Below are 14,299 nucleotides of genomic sequence, written 5' to 3' on the forward strand. Positions count from 1 at the left end.
CGACATCGTGGTTCTTGATTTTGTTCCACCGTCTATTCCAGTTGTGCTGTCCTCAACATTCACCATGCGTGCCTAGAGCTGGCGTCTCGGGCCTGAGCACCGCTCCCGAACTTTCCAAGAATCCAAAATACTCCATCACAGTCGTAGCAAAGCATATGGCTGGGGGCTCTAACGCCGAGTATGCGTCCCCTTAGGCTGGGGTTGCTATTCATCCATAAGCGGTATCTCCAAATAATCGTTTGGGATAGTTTTCGAGTGCTAAAAAGATTATCGATTCTCGGAGAAGTGTGAACAAGCTTAGAAGTATGATGCAGATACTTGGCACGAGTTCAGCAGGCTAGCGGAGGATGTGCCTGAAGCTGGGGTCGGATTCCAGAGTAGGTGCCCTGAAGGATTTTCTCAATTTGAGAGGAAGCGACTCAGATCAACATCGTGTTTCTAAATGCAACAATGTACACCCGTCACGACGATCGGACTGTGGACCAATCCCTCAAACCTGGTTCAAGAGCGCCGAGGTTCGTGGATGCTTTGTCAAACGTGGGCATCGAACTCTCACCCGCAACCACCGTCAACGTAGTATATATGCATATGTCAACTGAAGTCTTCGCAGTACAACGTCACAAACTCCTCGCTTCCTTCAAGACGTCGCCACCTCACTCAGCTTCACCACCGTCATCATAAGATCAAACCCCACCATCCACCTCCCCTACCCGATCCCACAGTGTCCAAAGGCCGGCGTCGCTTTCACCCGTGCCATCGTATCCAACCATTTCGGACGCCGCCTCCCTCCACCACGCTGGCAATTCCGCGGGCTTGCTCGTCAACCGCACGGGTCCCGGTCCCCGGAAGCTCGGCGGCGTGGTTCGCCAAGGATGTTTTTCGCAGCCGGAGGACGGGTGGTGCTGGTGAGGCAGCATCCTGATATGATACGTCGATGGCGCTTTTCAGGCGCGAGCGGGACGGAGGATGCCGATGCTTGTATGATTCCACGACCTGCGGCCGGTGGTACTAGTACCTATCAATCTGACAATTGGGACACGGAATCAGGATCTCAAGCTGGGACGGCGTGTCATGCAGCACTGTGTGGACTCTCAATCCCACTCTCACGGAACGGTAAGGGCGTCGAGGCAGTGAGTGTTGTGAGGCGTGGAGTGGAGTAGGTTTGGGGCCTGTGAGGAGTGGAGGTGTGAGGGTGTTAGCTGAGGACATTGATGGATTTGAAGGTGGCGCATGATTACGGGCACGCACGCGGTGGGTACCGGGTTAGTTGGGGGTTTGCGCGCAGGAGGCTGTGAGGTTGGTTGAAGGATCTTTGGCCGTGTGTGAAGAATGAACAGTGAGTGCATCTGAAGGATCGATGCGGATAAGCACGCTTCCATTGAAGCTGTCCTCCCTCTTCCATGCATTCAACTTTTATCGCATCCCCTGCGTTTCCAAAACCAAGCCTCGCTTCCAAAATCTTGATCATCTGCCCTGATTCATGTACACTCGCGCAACATCAGCTTGCTCCGGTTCTTTCCCTCGCTCCAGACAATCACCATTTCCACTCAGCACCACACCATTCCACCAGAAAAATTCCCCCTGTACTCATGTACCGTGCCGGACGCGGGCCGCGTGAAGCCGGTCTCTCCTCCTCTTCACAAGATCAATACGGCACCGAGAGTCCGAAAGAAAGGGAAACTTCACCATCCCACCGACTTCCCACCGGCTTACACAAACATCTACAGCCCGCCAGACAGACGCGAGCGCCCGCTTCAAGACTTGGCTCGTCGACACCTCGAACCTTTCCCTTCCTGAACGCGACATCCGTAACCTCACCAGAAACCAAGGCCCGCTTCACGGACATTGTTGAAACCCGATTGATCTCAGAAGATCGCCGCTCATCTCCCTCCCGATACAGTATTCGTCCATTTGTGGACGATATGTCCCGGACCCGTCTGGGACTTTCTGCCACAAAGTCGGTTCTTGTTGGCAGAGGGATCGTTGCGGATGCTGACGAGGTAAGGGTACAGCTACCGAAGCGGTCATGGGGAAGGTGGGGATTACGGTCATGGAGCCAAGGGATGTTGGCTTCGCGATGGCTCTGTTGGAGGTGCTAGAAAGGGAGGTTCCAAAGGTGAGAGGACTTGGAGAGGCAAATTCTCCGGAGCAACGTTTCTGGATCATGGACGCGTGGGGAGAAAGGAGCATTGGAGGGCGGGGGATGGAGTTTCATCAGAGATTTTCATGAGCGCCCATCTACGGCTTGGATGCCAGTCGAGAAAGCCTGGACCTAAGCGGATCGATCCACAGCAGCGAAGAAAAAGGAGAGGGCGGGATACGGTTCTCCCAACGACGTTTCGTGACATGGCAAACGCTGACAATGACACGGACGCCCCGGTCTCCCCACCGTTTTTATATCCAAGGCCGTTCCGAAAACCGCCCCGTTGCCATTTCTTCGGCATTCCCACACGGATGGGTGCAAAAACGCACGGGAGGACCTCATGGACAGCTGGGCTCTCACTCACCGCGCACCCTCGTCTCGTGGTCTTGGGCTGCGTCGGAAAACAGAAGATACCGCACAGCCCGAGTAACGCATGCACGGAGCAGAGACATAAGATTCACTGATTGGGAACGTATGAGTCCAGGATATCAGAGGTGCATGTACAGTATCGAGAGCGGAATGGGGATTGATTCGAGAAATGCTAAACACTCGCATCTTGCATCCGCGTCAGTGGCCCCCTAGTCAAGATGGAGTACGCAGGCTCGAGATCAAGGGCGGGGAGGTCCCTTATCCTTCATCTGCCTGCTCCCGAACCGTGTTTTTTTGGGTCAAACGACCGGGTTGTTAGTTTAATTCCTTCCCGATAGAATCAAATACCAGCTCCATCTCGTCCTATTATCGCTATGCTGCCAGTGTATTATGGGGGTTTTTGGTTCCGATATCGAGGACTGGATTTGCATCGATAGTGGTGATGTTTCATGGCTACGAGGAGACGACCGTCACGATGCTCCGAGCTGACGTTCGTCGTGAGCACGTCTAAGATGCCCCCAAGGGTATGCCTGGTATGGAATTTCTTCGCTCGTTCGTCTGCATTAGGAATTTGGCTCGTCATCGGCCATGGCATCTGGGACATTAGGATCCACAACCGAAAGACTGTTTTGGGGCTTATATACAACTGGGTTCGTTACACATTTCGAATGGTTTTTGCTAAGACATAGGGCTGCAGGTGAGGCAACGCTGCACTAGCGCAAACCTCGGAAGAATTCCAATTCCACACCATTGCCCCATTGGATTTCTGTGTTCACATAGAGCTGAAATTCTGGGCTTTATTCTGCCTCATCAAGTAGTAGCTGGCAAGATGTGTTTGCTCTATTGTGATACTTCTCAGTATTTGCTCGATGACTGATCTCGTAGGGCATCGGCTCGACCCATCATGATGCCTGTAGCGAAGGTTGAGGCTCGACAAGGGTATCTAGGCTGTCCGCACTGTTAGGTCGCATTGCTGTTCGCGGCGTTAATGAAGAGGCTGAATGCCCATCACGTTTTGCACCTTCAATTTCATTGTATCCGGCCATTCCAAGTCTCATAAGACGCTCCTTCGCCCCCTCATGCTCCGTTTGAGCTTTTCTCATGTTGGCGTATACCTGGTCTCTGTGATCATATCGTAGGATGTCAAATTCTGCGGATCTTACCGTCCTGTTGCCACGAGCGAATTCTTGGACATGTTGCGCCAGATCTCGGTTCAGGCGCGCTAACTGCGCTCGAGCTTCTTTGATTGCTTGCAACGTGCGGGTGACTTCGTTACGGGCATCCTGGAGGTCGGGGTTGGATGGGCTGGGGGCGTGAGAATGTCTCTGAGCGCCTGGTGACGTGACAGGTGTCATACTTGAAAAGCAAGGCACGGACACGGTGGAGCCATTTCTGCTATGCATTACCGAGTCGTGGTAGCCGTGACTGCTCGTTTTAGCGCTTTCACTGTGATTACCTCTAGGCATCCTGGTCGATTCTCTCCCACCACCTTTCGTCAACCACTGAACCGCAGCTAGCTCATTCCGCTCATCCTTTAAAGCAGCTTCCACAAGTTTTAAATATCTTCTCGCGCGCTTGGTGCTACCATGCTGCGCACCAAACGTTCGTTGCTTCGCCTCCACAACCTCTCGCTGCAGCTCTCCCGCTCGTTCCCAATCACCTAGGAGGCCACAGTTTTCGGCAAGTTTCGTCATTGACAGTTGGGTTTTTGGATGGTCAGGTCCTAGGATCTCAAGTCGGCGGAGTAGCGCTTTGCGGTCAAGTTCTTCGGCTTCTTGGAAGCGCGATTGCGCGCGGTAGGTCCATGCTAGAGCGCCCATTATTATTAGTGTATCGGGGTGGTCGGGACCTCGTTGCTCCATTCTTTGCTTGAGGACTCGGAGGCCGATGTCTTCCGCTTCTCGCCATTGGCGTAGTCTGTTGCAGCAGTATGCAATATTTGTCAATACTCTGATGGTGTCTTCACTGTCTGGACCGAACTCCTCTTCTACTAATTGCAATGCCTGGAGAGAGAGTTCTTTCCCTTCCCTTAGCTTTCCTTCGTTGTTATAGCATACTGCGAGTCGTGACTTGCCCTTTAGAGTTAATCGGTGGCGAGGTCCTAAGACGCGATTTGTTGAGTCATGGAATTGTTGGAGTACTTTACGTGCTGATTTATGTTGATGTAGTTTGCTGTGCGCTAGACCGACCAGTCCTAAGGTCTCTAGCGTGAGCTCATCTTCCCGGCCGAGCTGTTTCTCTCGTAGTTGGTGAGATTCCAGTAGCATTTGCAATGCTGCGCTCGTTTGGCCTTGTTCCATTGTGTAGTGTCCAAGGCAATGCAGTATACGCGCTCTGTCGACCAGTGGAGTTGGATCGGAAAAGTCATGGGCAAGCACAATCTGAACATGCGAGCTTAAATCTTGGATCAAGGCCCATTGATCGAAGGTCACGTCGACGGGGTACTCTCGTGCCACGGCGCCAACGGCGGCCTTCTGCCAGTGTGAAAGCTTGTCGTGATCGGCCAGCCATCTTTGCGTTGAAAGCTGTACCAACCGATGAAGGCTGTATTTGTTGGAGGAGCTTTCTTCTTGAATCAGGGAAAACGCTTTAAGCTTGGCGATTGCGGCTTTCCGATCAAGCACATTCCCGCCAGGCGCCTGTATGAGCTCAGAGGGTATCGCCTGCCGATCGAGAACGGCCATCAAGGATAGCATGTCGGCTGCTTTGGGACTCTGCATTGTCAGCTGCTCGAAGGATAGCCGCCATGTTTGAAAGACGGAATTGGAACTTTCGTAGTCTCGACTCGGGTCATAGATGCTCTCTTCTAGCAGGTTCGGTATGTCTGATCGGCCTGCTCGGAAAACCTCGAGATACTCTGACGCTGAAATCTCGGTTTGCTCAAGATATGCGGCAGCCTGCGTAATGGTGAGGGGAAGGTACTCCAACTCTCTAGCAAGCTTCTCGATGACTTCCAGGTTTAGCTGCTGGTCTGAGAGCTTGGCTGATAGCAAAGATTGTGCCTCTTTGGGCTCAAGTCTGGAGATCAGCAATGGTTGCTGTTTCCTTTCGAGGATCTGATGGCCGAGCTGGCGGTCTCTTGTAGTGACTAGCAGACTCCCTACGATGCATCGAGGTAGATGGTGGATGAGTGGCATGAATGCACTGTTAGTCTGGGCAATTTTCTTCTGAGATGCCAGCCAGAGATCACGGTCATCAGCATTATCTAAGATCATCAGCCACGGCCCATTTGCTTCGTCACTTAGCCAGTCAGTGACCAGCCCGAGAATGTCCAGGTCAGGATCTTCACGACCCGGCAGATCGAGCAGTCTGGCTATGTTGCGGTAATCGGTCTCGAATCGTGATCTACTGCCTCCATGCACCCAGAAAATATGGCTGGTGGGATGCAGCTGTCGGTGTCGGTACGAGTATTGGATCGCTATACGAGACTTCCCCACCCCACCTATGCCAGCAAGCGCCGCTCGGTGGCTACTCTCCGTCAACTGCATTTCAATTGTACTCATGATTCCATCACGACCCACAAACGCTTCTTCGAGATTATACTTGACCATCCAGACCGGTTTCGGGTTTGTCTTTGGTATAGACGGTAGCGACGCCTCATAGGTGGGTGGCTCCGCAGGTCGCTCAAGTCGGCCTTCAACCTTAGCCATCAACTTACGAAGAGAGTCGGCATGGCGTGTTTGCTGGAAAGCTATCAGTGTATTAATGTAGTCCTGGATGCTCGACCAGAATTCATCAATCTTCTTCTGGATTCCAACACCTCTGATGGCTTTGGTGATCTTCTCCTTGTTTGAAGCGTGCGGTGACGGTAAAACTTTCAAAAGGGTCTCATCGAAGCTCAGTATATCCTTACGAAGGCCGTCTAATAATGGTATGAGGAGGGGCTCTGTGTTTGCATTCAATTCGCTGTGGCTCGCTTGTAAATGTTCGACAATGTTTAGCAGTACGGGCAATCGTTGTTGGATCTTTACGAAGCTCTCTGGCATTCCTTTGACGTTATGGTTGAATTCGTTAATACGCTTGACAACTTTTCCACCATAGCTGACAAGAGATAGCACACTTTGGACGACGCCGACGATGGCGAATGCTTCTGCCATCGCGGCTACTCGATAGAGCCTGATTGAGACCGCTCAAGTCCAGTCAATGCAAGGATTGCAATCTACAACGCCTGCGTGTTCGCTGTCCTTCATACAGGCTGTCGTTGTCTTGTACCAGATTATGAGGTACTATCGCGCACTTCGCCAACCGTCAGACCTTGAAGAAAGAGATCTTGAAGCAGAGACGACTGGCAACTTACGAATCTTCCGCTTAGCAATCTCATGGTGAGGGAAGGACGGGCGGAGGGGGAAAACACCCATGCGAGAACGATATGGATAACGCTACACCGTCTTAACTCTAGCCTCTTCGGGCTTAGATCGCTGTATGACCACTCCAAGGGTGCCCCGAGCGTCAACCCCCAAACCTGGCAAAAATTGTTCGACAGAAAATGGTACTGTTGAATTCAGTCTATACTAATCATAATCCTCAAACCAGAACATCTTGGGCGCCTCAGACAGCCACTTTTAATACCTCGCCGACGTCCATGGAGCATACCAAACCACCCACCCAATCACTCAAGCCCACTCCTCCACATCCGCATAATCCCTCCCCTCCTTCCCCTCCCTCATGACCAAACCATGACTTTCCCAGTCATAGCACCCCACCTCTACCTCCTCCGTCGTCTTACAGAGAGGCCACACCCGCTTGGTTCCCATATCGCAAAACAAGCCTTCCGAGTGACTCACGAAGTCGGGTCCGTGACTCGTGTCACTGCCGCAGAGTGCCTTTGCGCTATGCTTCTCGTGCGTGCTGGACACCAGCTTGCTGCGCAGGGCCAGGGAGCGTTTAGAGGGTTGAGGACGGCGGCGGTGAGGATGAGCGGATCGGCGTTTGCTTCTGAAGCCGTGGTCTTTCCAGAATGCGATGCGGGAGCGTGACGGGATTTTGTGTTCGAACCATTCGAGTCTGAATTCGTAGTCGTAGTCGCGGACGAACAGGGTGGCGGGGTAGGTGCAGTAGTAGGAGGGATCGGTGGGATAAGGCTCGGTGAGGTTTGTGAAGTCCTGTGCGAGGAAGGTGAGTGATCGGGGCTAGGGGAGGGTTGGGAGGTGGAGGAGGGAGAGGGGGGAGATATACCTGCATGTGGATTTGCATGGCGGCTGCTTCGATGTTCTCGAGAGCGTCGGTGCCGTCTTTGGCGTGGTCGCGGTCGAGCCAGGTGCAGTCTGTCAAGGTATTAGCTCCTTTTCTTCTCACTCCTCGTTCGAAGCATGCATGAAGTATGCGTAGCGCGCAGCCTCCACCCTTCATTACGATGGCACTAACCTGGCATATACTTCTGCTCCCCAACCTTCACGTTACTGAAAAACCACCTCTTCCCACACGCCCTCCCCACATCACCCAACCAGCCTCTCTGCTGCCCATCCGGCCACGTCTGCCCAATATAGGCAACACAGACCGCATCATCATGTCCCAACACCTGCATATAAGTCGGCTCCTGCCCCGCCCCGTCATCCTCCTGATGCACCACCACATCCACATAGCTCCCACTCTTGACATGGTCATTAGCGACCCATTCTGAAGCGCCGATGTACCACTCCTTTTCGTTAAAGGCGACGAGGGAAGGGGCTCGACCGTCGGCTTGGGTCGGGCCGTTCTCTTTGTCGTTGAGAGCGACGGCGATGCGGACCATCGAGTTGACACCGGCGAGGTCGAAAGGGAGGTACGGTTTGAACATTAGGGAGATGAGGCCGACGGTGGCATCTTGGAATATTGTGATGATGGGGAGGGCCATTCCTGGCAAGCTGGTCATGCTGGCTACGCTGTTTGTCGGCTGCCAGTAGTGAGGGTCCCGTCCGATTATCCTTTGCCCTCTTCTGTGAATATTAAGTGCTCCTCTGGTGTTTTGCTATGCAGTTGTCGAGACAGACTTGCAGTAAAAGTACGACCTTTAAGAGCAAAGTGATATCTGTGGATGGAAAAGAAATCTCTTTTTATTCGAGTATTTCTCGGAGGACAGCCGAATTGCTATTCCGACTGAGAAGATATGAGCATTGTTCGATTTTTCAGTCTTGGCTCCATTGGCCACCAAATGTCCTTGAGGAGCTGTATTCCTTCTCTCGATCACGTCGTACTGGCTTCAATCTGCAGCCCTTCCAGATTGAGTGCGGTGGTAGACGTCTTGCTCTTTGCATCCTGTCATACTAGAAAGAAGCACGTGAGTGTCGTGAGTCATGGCAGGTCGTATGGCGTGGTTCTTGCTGTGGGTACTATTGGCAATGAGGCGACCGAGCAAGTCTTATTAGTAGGGTCTTTTGCCAAGTTGCTCCAAGAACGGGGCTTTTAAAATGTCGTTCATTCAATAGCTGGCTATCTAAAGGCATGCATGCATAGATACATGGAAAAAAGGAGAGACACCCTGCTTGTGAAAAGCTCGCTATGCAATCCCACTGTGTCGTTTCTTGTCTTGTCTAGAACATGCATGTGAGCAAGACCGCCATGCTAGCAGGTTGCCTTCCTAAATGCAGGAGAGGAACATAGGAAAATCGTTAAGCGGGGATTGGGTATGGCCGTATTCGCAACGATTGCTGAGACACCTAGGGATCTTTTATTCTCGGAGGTCTTTTCGCTTGTCACCCATCGCTGAGGCCGTCATCATCGTGAAAAGTGCTCGAGGAATGCGATGTGCCCCTTCATGAGCATATGCGCCTCCCTGCCATGTTACTGCCCTTTACCGAGCAGTACCTTATGTACACCATTCTAGCTCCTGTCTCTCCTCCTGTTCGGCGCCTCAGAGCGGCTCCGACCACCGCCGGAACCCCCCTTTGCTTGCTTCTCCTGTCTCTTCACTCTCTTCTCGTGTCTCTTCTTCCTCTCCTCCAGCTCTTCTGCAAGCTCGTGACGATTCTCCTGCACTTCCTGCCATTCCGAGTACGCTCCTTTGATACCCAGAGCCGCAATACCGATGGCAGCCGCATCTTGGATTCTGGCCTTGTTCTTCTTCTTGCGTGCCTCTTCGGGCGAGAGCTCTCCCTTGGCAACTTCCACGTGGCGTTTGTCACGGGCTTCCATAGATGCGTAGACGCTGTGAGCGGCGTGGATGGTGGCCACAGCGGCGAGGCCGGCAGTCAGGTATTCCTTTCCTTTCATTTTCTTGGTACGGCGCTCGTCTTCGGAAGAGGAGCACACGTCTGATGATTCCGAGGAACTACTGTCTTTCTTGCCTTCGCCTCCCTTGCGTGAGCCAACCTCACTTCGATTGTCTCGGCGTGCGACTTGTTGCCCACCACCACGTTCGCTACCACCATCTCGTTCTCCGTTCTGGAGATAGCCGGCCGGCTTGTACCGTGCTGGTGTGCGGTCATCATAATAGTCCCCGGATGGCCCGCGGTTGCGATTGACCCGTCGACGGTAGTATCCATCATCACTGCTAGATGAGGAGGTGGAGGGTGAGCGCCTCCGTCGAGAGCGGGAACGTCTCTTATCGCGATTGCTGCCTGCGGCTGCTCCTGCCGCTCCTCCTAGACCAAGTGCCATGAGTGCTTTCTCTCCGAGAGATTTACGCCGTTCGCGAGGTCGAGGAGAGACGGAGGATTCGGAGTCGGAGTAATCACGGCGACCTCCTGATGCAAATTCAGTCTCATGTTTTATGCCAGGGGTCGATATCATTGACTTACCTCTCCGCCCATCACCACGTCCACCAGTCCAGCCATCTCTGCCCATGGACTTTGCGCGATCTTTGTTCGGGCCCTTGTAGACGTATCTCTCCTCGACCACATCATCATAATCACGACGAGAACGGCGTCGGTCATCACCACGAGGACTCCTCCTACGAGTGGGCTCCGTATAATTTCGTCGTGGTGGTGCGTCGTACTCGATTTCCTCGTCGGTCTCGGATTCGTAGCCGCCGCCTTGGGTGTTGCTCTTGTTGCGCATTTTCTTGACCTTTTGTATGCCCTGTTTGGTCTTATCCTTCAGCGGATCGTAAACTTTGTCGTAGTGTTCGGTGACTAGAGGCACACCTTCCATGGCAAGTTCAGCAAGGTCCGTCATTGTGACCGTTCCACCAAGACCCAAAAAGCTGGGGAAATGAGGGAAATTTTGTGTCAAATGGAAAGGAAGGGAAGGGAGGAAATCGTACTTTTCAGGCCAAGAGCAAGAGCAGTCTCAGCCATAATGACGACTGAGTTATGATCGGATTATTATTGTAGCGGCAAGGGCGAGAAAGAGGAGAAGGGTGTGTGAGGGTGAGACGCCAAGGAAGGGGCGTGGAGGGTAAAAGGGTACGTACAAAGCTTGATTGCTTTTTGAAGATGGGGTGTGGGGATATCTTTCTTTTTGTGTGGATGAGCAGTGAATCTCGATTATCTTTCGATCTTCCTTTCGGTGATTCAGACTGTGAAGGTGAAGTGCCGAGTGAGGACGTCATATGACGCAGGTTCGAGGGGTGGTATACATACGATGTTGTCTGATTGGATTGTGTCGCGTAGAGAGTAGAGTAAAAGTAGGGTAGAGGAATGAGCGGTGGATGAGAGGATGAGTTGTTCATTCGACCACTTCGCTTCATTTGCTCAAGCGTCGTAATTCAGAACTCACTCTATTAACACTTTGCAGACAACGGCGCCCCGCTTTTCTTGCTTTGCTGCCCCGCCCTCAGCCTATGAGCATTGTGTGGGGGACAGCGGAAAGCAATTCATCCGACGGGCTAGCTCCATTGGATCTAGCACAATGATCTCGCCACTCATCGATCCAAGCCGCTGGGACGGGGTCCAGGGTGGCAAGGTTGGCATGCAGCATGTACTTTAGCATGTACCTCCTTCACCATGCTGAATGCTATGGACATGATTGTCATGAGGCTATACGAAAATTCAATTTCGCGTATACGCTGTCTTTCTCAAACTTCGATAGCTACTCTTCTTGCAATTCTCCTGTTTATACAGTACACGCTTGCCTCATCATGTCAAACCATGACGCCCCGCGCTTCCTAGGTACTACTGTATCATGAAACCGTGACGCCTCACTTCCCCAAGTTACCCAATAGATCCTGCCCGTCCGCCTTCGTCTCAATGGTCCTGAACTTGTCTCCACTGCCTTCGCCCTTCTCAGCCCTCACATACGCCGCCTCACTCCTGTCAGTCAGCAATTTCAGGTCGGCATCACTCAAAATGTCCACCCCCTCGCCAGGATCATAATTCTCGAAGTCCTCGTTGGCTAGAATCTGCTGCAATTCGGTGTATTCGTCTTCTCCCTTTTTATTAGGCTTGCGGTCCAGAATGCTTTTGAACTTGTCCTTCTGGATGACCAGCTTTTCAAGGCGCCGCTTGCCGTCTGCCTTTTCCAACAGAGTTTGCTCGACGGTTCCTTTTGTCGCGAGGCGGTAGATGATGACCGGTCTGGTCTGCCCGATGCGATGGGCCCTGTCTTGTGCTTGCAAGTCCTGTTGAGGGTTCCAATCACTATCAAAAAGAATGACCGTATCCGCCGATGTCAGATTGATACCCTGCCCTCCCGCGCGCGTACTGAGAAGGAAGAGCTTATGATCAGGCTCAGCGTTGAACGCTTCGATCTGCTCGGCGCGGTCTTCAGCCTTGACAGCTCCATCGATGCGGCAGACAGGCCAGCCACGTAGGGTCGTGGCCCATTCTTCGAGAATGTCGAGCTGTTTGGAGAATTGGGAGAAGAGGATAATCTTGTGGCCTTTGGCAAACAAGTAGGGAACTAGTCGGTCGAGCATGACCATTTTACCGGACTCGGTGACCAAGGTTTCGTCTGGGTCAGCGTCTGCTGCCCATGGCCAGGAGAAGTGATGAGGGCTGTTGCAGGCCAAGCGAAGCTGCATGACGGGATTCTGGAGCTTCTTCTGGCTGACTTCTTTCCTCGCTTGCGCGAGGGTCAAGTCCCGGTCACGCTTCTCTAGCTCTTCCTCGTCTACCTCTTCGCTCTCACTGCTCTGCTCAATTTGCTTGAAATACTCACTGTCGCTCACTTCAGCATAGTTCTGACGCCTACTACTGCGCCCGGATCTGATACTGCTCGCTGGTGTCGAGCCTCTCGATGACTTGGCGCTCTTGTTCGGCGTAGATGTTCCACTTCCGCTCTTGCGTTTCTTGCCCTTCATTTCACTGACTCTCGAGTCCTCGAGCTTCACACCAATCCTCTCAATGGCTTTCTCTTCGAGGTAAGCCCGGATGTCGTTGTCTTTGATTTTGCGGTACAGTTCTTTCTGAGCTGGAGTCATTGGTGCATACAGGATGTATTCCCGCTTCTTTGGCAGATTTGTCTCCACGTCGTTCTTCACTCTGCGCAGCAGGAACGGCTTGAGAATTGCATGGAGTGACGCCACGGTCCTTTTCTGCCGCTCTTTCGACATAAATTGCTTGTGCCCATCTTTGTCTTGCACGTCAGAGAAGTCAAACATGCTCTCGAAGTGTTCGAGATCGGAGAAAGCCTCCGGTAGGAGAAAGTTCAGTAGCGACCACAGCTCTGTCAGATTGTTCTGGAGAGGGGTTCCGGTCAGAATGAGCCGGCTTTCTGATGGGTATTGCTTGAGCTCTTTGACAAGCTTGCAATTGAAGTTTTTCAATCGGTGGCCCTCATCCTGCTGATTATTAGCATCGAAAATAACACATCGAGCTAGATACCCACCACGACGATGAATTTCCAGGGATAATTCGCAAGAAATTTCTTATCCCGCATACAAATCTCATAACTCGTGCAAACAACGGGGAACCTCGCCCCCTTTGAATCACCCTTTAGCTGCTGCCGTCTTATCTGTCCTCGCCCTTGCGGTGTTCCATGATACATCACGACAGGAATATCCGGGGTCCAGAACCCAAACTCCTTGACCCAATTGTTCACTGTGCTCAATGGCCCCAAGATCAAGAACGGCCCATTCGTCCCATTCTCCCGTAGAAAAGCCAGGAACGAGATAAGCTGGATCGTCTTCCCAAGACCCATTTCGTCAGCTAAGATCCCGTTCAGTCCGATCTGATAAAGGCATGTCAACCACGTCAGCCCCTCGAGCTGATAGTCCCTCATTTTCCCACCCGAGACCAGTTTCGGCTGCGCGGATGTCCCGACCTTCCTTGCCTCAAGAGCTTGCTTCAATTGATCCATCACCGTAGACGAGAACCCCTGACTCCGGCTCAGAAACCAATCCAGATCTTTCATATAGCTCGGATCCTGCCCGTCCTTCTGCCACCTCTCTTCCTCGACCGCTTTCCGCTCCCTCTCTTCGCGTTTGCTCTGCTTTCGCAATCTTTCTTCTTCCTCGCGCATCCTTTCGACCTTGGGGTCGTAGGCATCGTCGGCGGCTGAGGGGGGCGAGGAGGGAGGACTGGATGCGGGGGAGGCGAGCTCGTCTGGGGAGCCGGGCGTCATTGGTGTGGAGCTCATAGCAGCGAGATAAGGCCTGGTCGTCACGCTCGAGTCAAGAAGGGAGGGTTGAAGCGCTCACGAGGCTTGGAGGAGACCGTGGGATATGGCGGCACAGGGCGACCAGAACGTGGGTCTGACTTGCAATGGTTTGCCCTCCGGTTTTTTGAAAGGATTCGAGCGAGTCGAGCTTTCTTTTACAGTTTCTGTTTGGGATGGTCAGGGGTAGACAACTTTAGAAAAGGCACTTGGGTGAGATTCGCCACCGGTGGAGACGGAATTTGTCTTCCTCTTTGTCTTTCAAACGCAAAGGCTAGACGTCCACCCCAAGGATAATAAACGGTAGAGAGAAAGCCAACGGATTGGATATGTAAC

The 14,299-nt window shown here is 52.6% G+C and overlaps 4 protein-coding genes across 4 annotated transcripts; all 4 read right to left on the reverse strand.

Annotated features, from left to right (window-relative positions):
- Window positions 1–3,414: 3,414 nt before the first annotated feature.
- On the reverse strand, window positions 3,415–6,609 carry HO133_003112 (uncharacterized protein; the record flags this gene model as incomplete). The annotated part of the gene is made up of 1 exon (XM_037294036.1): window positions 3,415–6,609. One exon carries the CDS (start codon window positions 6,607–6,609, stop codon window positions 3,415–3,417), a length of 3,195 nt encoding a protein of 1,064 aa, XP_037150114.1.
- Window positions 6,610–7,125: 516 nt separating this feature from the next.
- On the reverse strand, window positions 7,126–8,363 carry HO133_003113 (uncharacterized protein; the record flags this gene model as incomplete). Its single annotated transcript, XM_037294037.1, has 3 exons — window positions 7,126–7,614; window positions 7,688–7,776; window positions 7,877–8,363. The coding sequence occupies 3 exons, from the start codon at window positions 8,361–8,363 to the stop codon at window positions 7,126–7,128; spliced, it is 1,065 nt and encodes a 354-aa protein (XP_037150115.1).
- A 947-nt stretch (window positions 8,364–9,310) lies between these two features.
- On the reverse strand, window positions 9,311–10,603 carry HO133_003114 (uncharacterized protein; the record flags this gene model as incomplete). The annotated part of the gene is made up of 2 exons (XM_037294038.1): window positions 9,311–10,173; window positions 10,228–10,603. 2 exons carry the CDS (start codon window positions 10,601–10,603, stop codon window positions 9,311–9,313), a joined length of 1,239 nt encoding a protein of 412 aa, XP_037150116.1.
- Window positions 10,604–11,567: 964 nt separating this feature from the next.
- On the reverse strand, window positions 11,568–13,930 carry HO133_003115 (uncharacterized protein; the record flags this gene model as incomplete). The annotated part of the gene is made up of 2 exons (XM_037294039.1): window positions 11,568–13,148; window positions 13,196–13,930. 2 exons carry the CDS (start codon window positions 13,928–13,930, stop codon window positions 11,568–11,570), a joined length of 2,316 nt encoding a protein of 771 aa, XP_037150117.1.
- Window positions 13,931–14,299: the final 369 nt, after the last annotated feature.

Source organism: Letharia lupina (genome assembly GCF_014066315.1).
Source record: "Letharia lupina isolate WasteWater1 chromosome Unknown contig_16, whole genome shotgun sequence".
In the NCBI taxonomy this organism is placed as follows: Eukaryota; Fungi; Ascomycota; class Lecanoromycetes; order Lecanorales; family Parmeliaceae; genus Letharia; species Letharia lupina.